Source organism: Chrysochloris asiatica, unplaced genomic scaffold (genome assembly GCF_000296735.1).
Source record: "Chrysochloris asiatica unplaced genomic scaffold, ChrAsi1.0 scaffold00001, whole genome shotgun sequence".
Lineage (NCBI taxonomy): Eukaryota > Metazoa > Chordata > Mammalia > Afrosoricida > Chrysochloridae > Chrysochloris > Chrysochloris asiatica.
The window spans coordinates 61,654,201-61,668,204 of NW_006408519.1; the positions used below are offsets into that span (position 1 = coordinate 61,654,201).

At 41.6% G+C, this 14,004-nt stretch overlaps 1 protein-coding gene across 1 annotated transcript in view; it reads right to left on the minus strand.

The window, feature by feature from the left end:
* ZNF704 (zinc finger protein 704) overlaps positions 1–14,004 on the minus strand; it is a 252,151-nt gene that overhangs the window by 22,487 nt on the left and 215,660 nt on the right. The window contains exons 4-5 of the mRNA XM_006830806.1: positions 6,436–6,536; positions 1,116–1,380 (exon numbers count right to left, since the gene is read on the minus strand). Of these exons, the coding sequence (XP_006830869.1) occupies positions 1,116–1,380; positions 6,436–6,536 (366 nt within the window). The remainder of the gene's footprint in view (positions 1–1,115; positions 1,381–6,435; positions 6,537–14,004) is intronic.

Here is a 14,004-nt window from a genome sequence, read left to right on the forward strand (position 1 = left end):
GTAGTGAGGTTGGCCCAAGATCGGACATTGTTTCGTTCTGCTGTGCATGGGGTCGCTATGAGTCGGTTCCGACTCGATGGCACCTGACAACAACAACAACAACAACAAACTAGTGACTGCTTCTGCTACAAGTTTAGTTTTTCTAATTAATAAATACACTGGCTAATGTCAGGGCTGTGTAATTGACAGCACTGGAAAGAGTTTTGGCAATTTGTACCAAAAGTCATAAAATTTTCATATAATATCTTTTGGGAATTTAAAGGGGAAAAAAATAATTAGAGGCCAAGAGTTGGTCCTAGTAATTATTAATGATATTGAAAATATCTGATAAACTAAATAGACGAGATATCCAACAGTAGGAGAATGACTAAGATAATGATGGTATTTCAGTTTAATAGTATTTAATACTATTCAGTTACATGGCAAGTTTTTAGAAAACAAGGATAGAGGAACACAATTACATGTATGTAAAAGAGACTTTAAAAGGTGGTTATAAATGATGATAAAGGTTTTCTTAAAAGTGTTGAAAGTGTATCCAACAAATTCATATTTTTAAGAGAATTTATAATTGCCAGGGAAAAGGAGCTTTATACCCTATGTTTGCAGGATTCCTATGTAATATCTAATCAGCAGTTCTCATATCTGAAGGCATCTGAATCATGGAGGGTCTGCTACAGCCCAGTGTTGGGACCTATCACACCAAACTTCCATCTAGAAGATCTGGGTGGGGCCTGATAATTGACATTTCTAACATATGCTTGGCTGCTAACCACAAGGTCTGTGGTTCGAATCTATTATCCTCTCAGTGGAAGAGAAGACATGCTTTTGTAAAGATTACAGTCCTATGAGGCAGTTCTACTCTGTCATGGCACGAAACAAGGACTTTAATCCTAAAAGCCACCTTTAAGGGATCAGACCTTCAGTTAGCATTGCAGAGTCTGGGACTACCTATGGGGTCCCATCTGTGTGAGATCTTGGACTAAGTGGAAGAGAAGAATGGACTCAGCTGCTGGCTGGCTGCAGTGTATGATGCTGATTTTCCACCGAGTTACCCTTTCATCTCCCAGATCACATAAAGTTACTGCTTTTGTATAGGGGACAAGGTGATTAATCACCTGGTAAGCATGGTCGGTGTGCACGAGGTAGAGGGTGGTAGGAGCAGAACGGCTCAAGGGTGTCATCAGTTTAGTCTCAGTTTTGGCACAAGTTTCCGTTCGGCTTGAATCAGAGGTGGAGAAAGTAGAAGGCGAAGCCAAGGACTGGGAGGGAGACACTGGGGCTGGGCTGCCCAGTCCATCTGCCACCGAGTCGGTGTTGAGCTTGATTTCTGTGTAGTAAAAGTCCTCCTCTCCATCGCTGTAGTCAGAGTCCCCAACACGCCTAATGTAAAAAAGAGAGCAAAGCAATTATACTGCTGCCGTCTTCTTGCCTCAAATCTCCTTCACATGCTGTTCTGTCTGAAATGCTTTTCCTCTCATCTGTCTATTGGAAAATGCTTACTGGTCTTGTAACACTCAACTCAACAGTCAACTTCCAGGGAAACATTCCTTGACATCTTTAAGCAATTTACTCATTATTTCATCCAGTCAATCAATCATCCCACATGTATTGAGGATCTACTATCTCCACACATGGTTTTAGAGTCTCTTAATTTTACAGTGGGGAAAAAAACCCAAAAAACCATAGAGTTTCTTTACTGCTAAAACTTAAGAGTTTAGTGATGGAGATAGACAGGAAACCCTTTATGATTCTTTAGAAAATAGTTCATATAGCATGTAGTGATAAGTTCCATAAAGAAAAAACAACAAGCATTGTAAGCCTAGGAGTATGTGTGAGCAGCGTTAATGATCAAAGGTGTGTGTTAATTCTCAATAGAGGAGTCAAAGCTAGCTCATGGAGGAGTGAGGTGAGGCTTGAGAAGAGACCTGAATGAACAGAGGGAGAGAGCTGGCAGGAACCTGTGGGAAGACGTGCAATGCAAAGGTCCCAGGTAGCGGGCTTGGTGTTCAATGCAAAGGGTTGAGAGCCAGTGGCTGGAGCTGATGATATGGGGGAGAAAGTAAAATGGGGAGAGGTGGGAATGGAGGGTGAGGCAAGTTCATGTAGGGCTTTACATGATATTTATTCTGAATGTCAGAGAAGTTACTGGGGGGTTTTGAATGATCTAACAATGTTCTAAATGCTTACTCTGGCTGTTGGACCTAACTGTTAAGTCCTCTGTGTGTATTCATCCTTCATTTAAATACCTGCCATATTTCTGCAATTTTTTTTTTTTTGAAACATTTTTATCACTTCACTAAGACTGTGATTCCCTAGGGCTATGTCTCATACATCTTCATATTCTCAATGGTATCAGTGCATTTGACATAGACTTAGTGTTTATTAAATGCTTACTGAACTAACAAATGAAGATGGAGTAATTAGTCCAACACTTGTGTATTATATCTGAATTCAGACTTTCTGGGTTCAAGTCTTGACTAGGCCACTATTTAATGGTGTGGTTATGTGATTTTGTTGTTGTTATGTGCCCTGGAGTCAGTTCCGACCCATAGCGACCCTGTACAGGGTTTCCGAGGCTGTAAATCTTTACAGGAGCAGAAAGCCTCATCTTTCTCCTGTGGACCAGCTGGTACTTTCGAATTGCCGACCCTGAGGTTAGCAGTCCGATTCGTAACCACTATGCTATTACTTATATTTATTTTCTGTGCGTGAGTTTCTTCATTTATACAATGTTGTTGTTGTTGTTAAGTGCCGCCGAGTTGGTTCCGACCCATAGCGACCCTGTACAGGGTTTCTGAGGCTGTAAATCTTTACAGGAGCAGAAAGCCTCATCTTTCTCCCGCGGAGCGTCTGGTAGTTTCGAACTGCTGACCTTGTGGTTTGCAGCCTGTAGGGATAAGTATATTACTTTATTATGAGGATTAAGTAAATTAACATGTATAAAGTGCTAAGAAGGAGCTCTGGTAGTGTAGTGATTACTAATCGGGCCGCGAGCCACAAGGTCAGCAGTTTGAAACTACCAGCTGCTCCGCAGTAGAAAGATGAGGCAGTTTGCTCCCATAAAGATTTACAGCCTCGGAAACCCTGTGTAGGGTCCCTATGAGTCTGAACCGACTCCATGGTACATAACAACAACAAAGTGCTTAGAAAGATACCTGGTGCATTTTAGGCACTGTATTACTTATTACATAAACATAAAGTCTACACTGTTGTTTTTAAGTGTTGAGTCAGTTCCGACTTATAGTAACCCTCTGTAGGGTTTCTGAGGAGTGGCTGGTGGGTTTTTGAATCATGGACCTTGTGGTTCAAACTAACCTTGCAGTCCAGTGCTTATCCCTACAGCACTACAACAGGATTCCGAAGTCTACATTGTTGTTGTTGTTGTTGGCTATGTGCCAGTGAGTCGGTACTGGCTCATAGGGTTTCTGAGGAGCAGCTGGTGGGTTTGAACTGCTGACGTGTGGTTAGAAGTCCAGTGCTGATTCTACAGAGCCCCATCAGAAGTCCATTAGTCTACATTGGAGCCCCTCAATTCTTTAAGATTTTACTATTGCCAGTAAAATGGTTTAGGTGCTTTCAAAGTTCTTACGCTCAAGGCATGGGATGTTGTAGTTTTCGATCTGGAATATGGAGGCCAAACAACCCACAAAACATTTTGAGTACAATGAAGGCAACTCAGAACATGTTGAGTAGATTTGTCACCTTCTGGAGAGGTGATGTAGATGAAGTAACATGGCTTTAGGCACACCTCCCCCCCTGACACACACACTTCCTTTTCTCATGGACACATCTAGCAGCTGCAGATCACTGACTTGGTAAAAAGCAAGCAATTTCCCCCCCCACTTATAATTCCAAAAAATGCCTATAATAAAACTCCCTCCTCACTAAGCCCTTTCTGTTTGGTCAAATCAGTGACTTCTCCAAACTTAGTTGTTTTCCCTGGGCTCTCAGCAGGAGGCATCTGGGGAGGTGTCTTTGTCCTGGATCAGGTCTGGCTGGCTTGGCATTCAGACAAGCATACCATTAAAGACCCCAGAGAGTGGGACGAAGAATGTGTGTCTATTCTATTCCTGTCCCCACTTCCTTTCCAGTAAAAGTTGGGCCAAGTTGCAACTGGCTTTGGAGTGCTACTAATAGATACACAGCCCTGGGGGGAATTGTCGGTCCTAGTTGGGGATAAATCAGGACCAGCCCCCCTGGTGTACAAGAACAGTGAGCAATAAACAGTGCACTTTTAGATAGACATGGTGTGTACTGCTGCTAAATCTGATGCAAGAAATATTTTCTTTGGGCTTTGGTATGCTACCTCCCCACACTCACACATAAGCCATACTCATTAAAGATGTCCCATTGTCTTTTCATCCAGCCCAAGCACTAAGGCAAAGGCTGTTTGTCTATTTTCTCTCTCAGTCCATGGGCTTCGTGTATGTAGATAGACCTTGAGATCCTGCTTACCCAGGTCTAACCCTGGGAATGGCTGGCAGGGTTGTGAATTCTCATGCTCCTTGATAAGTTTTAAGAGCACATGAGTAAAAAGGGGCTGCTAAGGAGCTAAAGTAGCGTAGTGGTTACGAATCTGGCTGCGAACCTTAAGGTCAGCAGTTCGAAACTACCAGCCGCTCCGCGGGAGAAAGATGAGGCTTTCTACTCCCGTAAGGATTTACACCCTCGGAAACCCTGTACAGGGTTGCTCTGGGTCGGACCCGACTCGACGGCACTTAACAACAACAACAACAGGGAACTAAAGGAGTCCTGGTGTGGTGCTGCGGGTTAATGCGCCAGACTGCAAAGCCGTTTGAACTGCAAGGTGGGCGGTTCAAGCTCACCAGCTGCTTCTCGGAAACCCTATACAGGGTCACTGTGGGTCGGAATTGACTCGAAGGCACTTAACAACAAGAATAACAGGGAACTCAATGGTGATACAGGATAAACACTAGCCTGCTAACTGTAAGGTTAGCGGTTCAAACTCATCAGCCACTCTTGTAGGAGAAAGATGAGGCTTTTTACTTCCATAAAGATTTGTAACCTCAGAAATCCTTTATAGGGTCACTATGAGTTTGAAATGGACTGGATGGCAGTGGTTTTTGTTTGTTGTTTAGGGATGCAGATTGGGCAAATCTGTTGCAAAAGATCTCTTCAAAGTGTTGAAAAGCAAAGATGTTACCTTGAGGACTAAGGTGCACCTGATATTCATTATCCAACTTTTGCATGCATTAAGAAAAACCAAAGAAGAACTGATGCCTTTGAATTATGGTGTTGGTGAAGAATACTGACTATACCACGGACAGCCAGAAGGATAAGCAAATCTGTCTTGGAAGAAGCACAGTCAGATTATTCCACGGGAAGGAGTCCGGGGATGAATACTGTCTTTCTAATGGATCGTTGCAAAACAAATGCTGAACACTTTTCACCTTTTATTTACAAAAGTAAATTGCAAAATCCTCTTCATATTTCTCTGGTTAGCAAAAACAAGTCCTAATCCAGTTCTGTTGTGAAAGCACAGTGCCATGAGGTGAACTTCTTAAAAGTGGTTGCTGCCCGGATTGCTTTTATTTCTCAACACTTACCTTGTTGAAAGGCAACTCCATAGCCAAGCATTGAGGATTCTGTCATGTATTTGCATTTGCCCTATGCGCACTAAGATTTACAACTTCCTGAAAATTCCAGGACAGACAAGGTCCAGAGACTAAAGGACAAGACTGCTGGACCACCACTGCCCCTGGTGTGGCTCCCATAGAAAGCATGTCTATAAAGGTCTCCAATTCCCCCTATTTCTGTTGAGGGATAAATTGCTACATAATACAAGGAAAAGTGTAGACTGTACGCATACAGGGCCTATTTGATGAACAAAATGACTGAGACAAATTATCAGGCATATTGAGAACACCAACAGCAGCATTGAAGGATGCAATAATCTTTAACCCTTTTATAAGTTTTTAGTGCTTTTGACATGCAAAAGTTATGAATGTTGGCGGGGAAATGCACATGCCATTTTCAGGGGACTCAAGGACACCGTGAAGTCCAACCATGGATCCCAAGTTAGAAACTCCTATCTTAGCATTTTAGAATACATAAGTCTTTCTTATATTATTTTTTGGCCACTCCTAAGTACCACTGCAGGGTCTATATTATTACTAGTCTCATTTTTTTAAAAGAGAAAACTAAGGCGGAGAGCAGCAACTTGTCTGCCATCACTTAGGAAGTATATTAGTGAGACTTTACAATAGAAAATTCCTTCTACTATACCATACATATTGGCCTATATTATATTCTCTGCAGGATCCATCCCTATGTAGTGATTCTGAAGACCAGTGTCTTTTTCCTTACTAAGAACTTTAAAGGCATAATGTGATGTGTAATTGTGGGTGCAGATGGCGTTAGACTGAACGGGTGGATACTACATCAGAAGACGCTGGGGCGTGAGGATTGTCATACCCAAGATGAATGGTCCGGATGTGTTTCTGGATGCCTGCAGCTGTGCTCAGTACCTTCCCACAGTTTTTCCAGAGGCATTTGAACATCACTTTCATGGAGTTCTACAAAGGAGAAAGTTACATTAAAATGAAAACCAATCCTTATTGTTTCTTTCTTCTAAAATATATACACATATATTTTTTATTAGAAAATTAACAGCTTTATATCCTTTTTTACTGTAACTTGACCACTACTTAAGGAAATCCCCCAGCTGGTAAGTATGTTGGTAACTTCAGACATTTGTCCACATGAGACTGCGCTCTGGTGAAATGTTTCAGTTCATGCTTAATGAGGCGGCCACAGGATGATCTAGCCTTGAATAATGGTGGCTACCATTCACTGAGAACTTACTATATATTTTGGGTGCTGTCTTGAGTGCTTATCTTATTTAATCCTAAAATTTAGATCCTATGGTTATCCCCATTTTGCAGATGCATAGAGCACTTCTGTAATTCACACCCAGCCAAAGAACCAATTAGTGGCAAAGCTACGATATGAATCCAGGGAGTGTGGATTCATATCCATAAAACCTAATTCAGTCTTCTTTAATAAGTGTCTGGGTATTTTCTAATACCATCCAGAACAGGGACTGAGAGCATTAGTTTTGGGCTTACTTTCTTGGGGGAATAGTCCCTCATCTATAAAATAAAAAAATAAGAGTACCTGTCTCATAGGGGTATTAAAAGGATTGAATGAAGTCAAGGCAGTGAACCATTTAGCAGAACACAGACATCAGCAAGCATTTAGTCAGTGGTGGCTCTCATGGCTTGATGGTGACTGTGCTTCCTGGAGTTGAGTTTTACAGGGGAATGAGTTTTCCAGGCAACGCCTTTGTCATAGGGACACCGTCTTTTTGCTGGTTGTTTCCTCCGGCATGGTGACAGAGGCTGCATGTGTTCATCAAACTCTACATCTTTCTCCTTTTGTGCACACAATTGGACCACATTTCCCAGATCTTTTGCAGGCAAGCGGAGCCCTGTGACTGAGCTAGGGCAGTAGAATGTGGGCAGGGTAATAGAATTCCTCGTTAAGTCTTGTCCCTAAAATACTTCTCCACTGCTCTCTGTCACTGCCCCTCAACTTGTTCTACTGACTAGATGCAGAAGATCCTGAAGGTCTTGGGGTGGGGTGTGAGGTGGACAGTACCACTATTTCAGGAATTGTTTTGTTTGCCATGGACCTTCTCCCCAGTTTGGTGAAACGTATGCACCTCTTATCAGAATAATATTTTTAAATATATGAAATAAAAAGGATTGCAAAAAAAGTTAAGTGTATCAAAATATAGTTATCAAAATACTAAAAATGTTTTGTGCTATAATAATTATTGTTGTTAAGTGCCGTCGAGTTGGTTGTGACCCATAGCGACCTTGTATAGGGTTTCCGAGGAGCAGCTGGTGAGCTTGAACTGCTTGGTTGTGATTTCAAACCCACATTGCAGTCCAGTGCATTAACCCACAGCGCAACACCAGGACACTGCTATAATAATATATGTACTTTTTATTAACATATTAAATACTATAATTGCAAAGTAATACATTGTCATATTTCATGACAGTTGTTACAATTATAGTATGAGATAAAGATGATCTATTTTTTACTGGTGTTAAGTGCCGCCTAGTAGATTACAAGTTAGTGTCCCTGTATAGGAATTTTGAGGAGCAACTGGTGAGTTTGAACCACCAACCTTGCAGTTCAAACTGATCTTGCAGTCCTGTGCATTATCCTGCAGCACCACACCAGGTTGTTTGTATACTCTCAATCATAATTGAAGGAAATACTAATGACAATATTTCCCCTATCGAAAGTAACAGCTTTGTGTGGACCTCAGGTTAAGAGCCCTTGCTTAGAGGGAAGAGGCTTGAGTTCCCTAGAGGACTGAGTGAAGCCGAGATCTGCTTCTTTTTACCATCTACATTGGACTGTGACATGGGAAAGAAATAAACCTTTCCTGTGTTAAGCTGCTGAGGTTTGGAAATGAGTGGTTACAACAGAAAACCTACCCTAGCAATGATCAGAATGGAGCCACCTTCCCAATGGATGGTAACTACCTAGCTTTGTTTACATGTCTAGTAAGATTTCTGCCACTAAGGAGTTGTGATTCCCATCATCAGAAACCTGGCTCTATGCACTGAGAAGATGACTCATCCAGCGATTATCGACAGGATTAGTATTCTGTTGACTGTACTAGATTGTCAACTTCACAGAAGACTTTCTTGAGGTTTCTGGATTGAGAAGGCATTAGAAGCTCTCAGAAAAAGGGAGTGTCTTGTTGGTTGGGAATGGTCTCTTTAAACATGGCAAGTGGAGGGACAAAGTAGAGTAATAGACTGCTGCAGTCTGTTAGAGCAATTTAGTGGCAAAAGAAGACGCCTACCATTCATAGAGGCTTTATGAACCAGTGGCCGACTCTGCTCTGGATGCCAGGATCCTTCTCACTTGCGCTTGGCCTCACAGCCAGCTTGGCGGTACCTCCCCCTGCAATCTGAAGTATCAGCTGAAGCTACAAGGAGGAACTAAAACTGTTACTGGGATGTGAAGGTAGCTGAGAAGCAAAGGAATGTAGCGATATGCTACTGAGTTGATTCCCTAAGAGACTATTAACGTGCGTGCTCCTGGTAAGTCTGTGTTTATACTAAGAAGACAGCTCACAATGTTCAGGCTCCTTGATCTCCTTGGGTCACTGATCTAAATACTTGTGAAGTAATACGAACCAAAAGAGGAGAACTTAAATCTAACCACCTGCCTTCTAAATCCAAAAAAATAAAGGAACTCTGGTAATTTTTATTCAAAGCATATAATGTGACCTATCAATATTAATGAAAAATGATGATATGTTATAAAAAAATACTTTGCACTTAATGGAATTAAGGGACTTGTACAGAAATTATAGGTGTTAGAGAGTTATGATAGATCAAGTGCCATCGAGTAATAGCAACCTTGTATAGGGTTTCCAAAGAGCAGCTGGTGAACTTGCACTGCTGACCTTGCAGTTCAAACCAACCTTGCATTCCAACGCATTCCACAGTATTGGTGTGGCATTAGGATAAACACTGGACAACAAGGTCAATTTGAACCTCAAGAGGGTGGTTCAAACCTACCAGCTGCTCCTTGGAAACTCTGTTCAGGGTCGCTATGAGTCGGAACCAACTTAGTAGCACTTAACAACAATTTGGCAAGGAATATTTCAGATGTTGGGCTAGATAATTAAAAAAAGAAACTTTAAATCTATTAAAAGAGATATGAAAGAAAATGATAGTTTCAGGTATGGTGAAGTAATGTGAGGAAGTATTGGAAGTAGACTACATATGAAAGAAAATGATAGTTTCAGGTATGGTGAAGTAATGTGAGGAAGTATTGGAAGTAGACTACATTAGGCCATGGTAGGACTTTCGAAGGTACTTTGCAGTGGATAGGGAACAACCTGTGATATGCAGATGATACAACCTTGCTTGCTGAAAGTGAAGAGGACTTGAAACATTTACTTATGAAGATTAAAGAGCACAGCCTTCGATATGGATTACATCTCAATGTCAAGAAAACAAAAATCCTCACCACAGGACCAATAAACAACATTCTTATCAATGGAGAAAAGATTGAAGTTGTCAAGGACTTCATTCTTCTTGGATCAACTATCAACATTCGCGGAAGCAGCAGTCAAGAGATCAGATGACGTATTGCATTGGCCAAATCTGCTGCACAGGAACTTTTTAAAGTATTGAAGAGCAGAGATGTCAGCTTGAGGACTAGGGTGCGCCTGACCCAGGCCATTGTGTTTTCAATAGCCTCATATGGATGCGAAAGCTGGACAGTGAATAAGGAGGATCGTACAAGAATTGATGCCTATGAGTTGTGGTGTTGGAGGAGAATACTGAAAGTGCCATGGACTGCCAAAAGAACCAATAGATCTGTTTTGGAAGAAGTGCAGCCAGAGTGCTCCTTGGAGGCCAAGATGGCTAAGCTTCATCTCTCATCCTTTGGACATACTGTCCGGAGGGAACAGTCGGCTGGAGAAGGATATCATGATGGGTAAGGTGGAGGGTCAGAGAAAAAGAGGAAGACCCCTAATGAGATGGATTGGCCAGGTGGCATCATTGATGGACTCAAGTGTGACAGTGTTAGTGAGGTTAGCCCAGGATCAGACATTGTTTCGTTCTGCTGTGCATGGGGTCGCTATGAGTCGGTTCCGACTTGATGGCACCTGACAACAACAACATGCTAAAAGTCAGATTGTTGAGGGGAAGGGAAGAATAAATGCACAGAACTGATGATGGGAAACAGTTTGACATATTTGAAGACCAGAAAGAAGGACAGTGTGTTGAGTGAGAGTGGAAACAATTTATTTAAGATGAGGGAGAGAGAGATCATGCAGGGTCTTGTAGGTGTCAATGCTATTGTTCTACTTGGATCAAAAATCCATGCTCATAGAAGCAGAAATCAAGAAATCAAAGTATTGTATTGGGCAAATCTACATAACACCACTTTAAAGTTTTAAAAGCAAAGATATCACTTTGATATAACTAAGGTATGTGTGACCCAAGCTATATCTATTCATTCTCCTCATATGCATGCAGAAGTTGGAAAATGGAAAAGGAAGAGAGAAGAATCAATGTATTCAAATGTAGTCCTTCTGTAGAGACTAATCTTTGGTATTGGTCAAGTTTTTAAAAGGTCAGAAAAAAGATATATGTATAAAGATTTGTCACTGTGATTTTTTGACTAGGAAATAATAGGAATAACTTCATGGTTGATAATAGAGGACTGGTAAACTAAATTTCATATAATGGAATATTCCAAAACCACTGAACCCATTACCATTGTGTTAATTCCGACTCAGAGTGACCCTATAGGACAGAATAGAATTGCCCTGTAGGTTTCCGAGGCTGTTATGTGCTGTCGAGTCAGTTCTGGCTCACAGTGACCTTGTATAGGGTTTCTGAGCCTTTTGGGGAGTAGAAAGCTTCATCTTCCTCCCACGGAGTGGCTGTCAGGCTTGCACTACATACAGACCTTTTGGTTCACAGTCTGGCTATTTAACGTATGGAGCCATTGCACTGTAATTAACACTGAGGCTGTAAATTTGTAAAAAGCAGATTTCCACATTTTCCTTCGGAGGAAGGTGGGTTCCAAGAGGCAGTCTTTTGGTTAGGATCTGAGTGCCTAACTGTTGTACCACTAAGGATCCTCAACTGACTATTGTTGTTATATGACATCAAATCGGTTCCAGCTCACAGCAACCCTGTATCGGGTTTCTGACGAGTGGCTGGGGGGGTTTGAACTGCTGATCTTGTGCCACACCAGGAGTCTCAACTGAATATTATTTGTGACGTGCCATTGATTCAGTTACTGACTGATAGTGACCATGTCGTGTATAGGGTTTCCGGGGAGCAGCTTGTGGGCTTGACTGCCTTAAAAACCAAGTTGTAAGAAATACTTCTCTGACATGGGAAAAATGGTTCATAATAAACCCTATACAGGGTCGTGTAGTGGTTACGAATCGGGCTGTGAACCTTAAGGTCAGCAGTTTGAAACTACCAGCCGCTCCGCGGGAGAAAGATGAGGCTTTCTATTCCCGGAAAGATTTATACCCTCGGAAACCCTGTACAGGGTCGCTATGGGTCAGAACTGACTCAATGGCACTTAACAACAACAACAACAACATACAGGGTCGCTATGGGTCGGAATCGACTTGACAGCACTAAACAACAACAACAATGTAGAAAGGGAATTAAAAAAATTTTTTTTATTGTGAATTGAGTGAAGGTTTACAGGGCAGATCAGTTTTCTATTCAATCATTCATGCAGAGTGTGCTTCATGTCTTTGATTGCAATCCCCACAATGGAACATCATGGATCCCACTTCCTCCCTTTGATTCCTGTTCCTATTCCTCCTTTCCTTCTAACGGTCCTGAATTCTGTCCTTGAGTAAATGCTACCATTTTTATCTCAAATGTTTGATTATTGCAAGGTGTACATTCCTGCCTAATGTTATTTTTTCCCCCTTATAGACCTGTCTATAGTTTAGCTGAAAATTAGTTCCAGATCTAAAGGGTGATGAGGGTTCCATCAGTCTCTACTTGACCAGTAAGTTTGGTCTTTTTTATGATTTTGAGTTTTGTTCCACATTTTTCTCTCACTCGATCCAGGACCTTCTAATGTGATCCTTTTCAGAGCAATTGGTAGTGGTAACTGGGCACCACCTATCTTTCTGTTTTCAAGGTAGTGGAAACTGATGTTTGTGTGGTTCATTAATTCCTTGAGCTAGAAGGACTCTCAGAACTCAGGAAAGCACTGCACTTACAAGTACAGTTTTTATTATAGTAAAAAGGATACACTGAGGGTAAGGTCTGGGTGGGTTCTTAATACAAAGCTTTCATTGCTGAGAAGGGATGTTGGCCAAGTACAGCATGGCAACAATAGTGAGGTTGGCCCAGGATCAGGCAGTGTTTCGCTCTGCTGTGCATAAGGTCGCTATGAGTTGGTGCTGACTCGATGGCACCTAACTACAACAACAAAAATATCACTTTTTCTGTCTGAGTAACTCTTTACGTACAGTAGACATTTATGTTATTGAAAAAGTATTTGCAATGAAAAAGTCGCTGGTCTTGCAAAATTCTATCATGTAATCTCTTGAGTTGCTTCTTTCATCAAAGCCATCTTTTCCAACTTGTGATCCTCCTCTTTTGTTTCAGTTTAACAATTATCCAGGAATTATCAATGCATCTTGATTGCATATTTTCTCAAGTTCAGACTGCAGAAGTTGGTAAAAATCTGCAATTTCCTCATCTTTGACTTTAGTGCTTGATGTGTGAACTTGAATAGCAGTCATATTAACTGGCCTTCCTTGTATGTGTGTGGATAGTATCCTATCACTGGCAGCATTGTATTTCTGGATAGATCCTGTTTTTCCTCTTAACTTATTATTCTGAACTGAGTGAAGGTTTACAGTGCAGATCATCAGTTATACATTGAATAAATAATACACTTCCTTTTGTTTCAATGAGTGCAATCCCTCCATGTAACATCAGTTATCCCATGTCCTCTGATTCTTGTTTCCCTTCCACTCTCCTTCCCAATCCTTATGAAAAGTTTTCCTTAGGTAAATGCTGCCCTTTTAATCTTGAATGGTTGGCCATTCCTTGGTGAGCATACCTTATTAGTGTTGTTGTTCCCCCTATATACCTATCTACCGCTTGGCTGAAAACTGAGCCACGAGGGTGAATTCAGATCACACCAGGGGATGTAGTCTTGGGTTCTTCCAGTCTCTCTCTGAATAGCAGTCCTGATCTTTTTTGTATTTTTGAGTTTGCTCCACATTTTCTCCCACTCTAGATAGGGCCCTCTAATATCCCTTTTTGAACAGTTGGTAGAGGTAGTCAGGCACCATCTAGTTCTTCTAGTTCCACGGTAGTAGAGACTGATGTTTGTTTGGTCCTTCAGTCCACTGGTCTCATTGATGGGAAGTCCTTCAGTTTTCATCACTCTTCTTTCCTCCTCATGGGGGGGAGAGACCAATAGTTGCACCTTAGATGG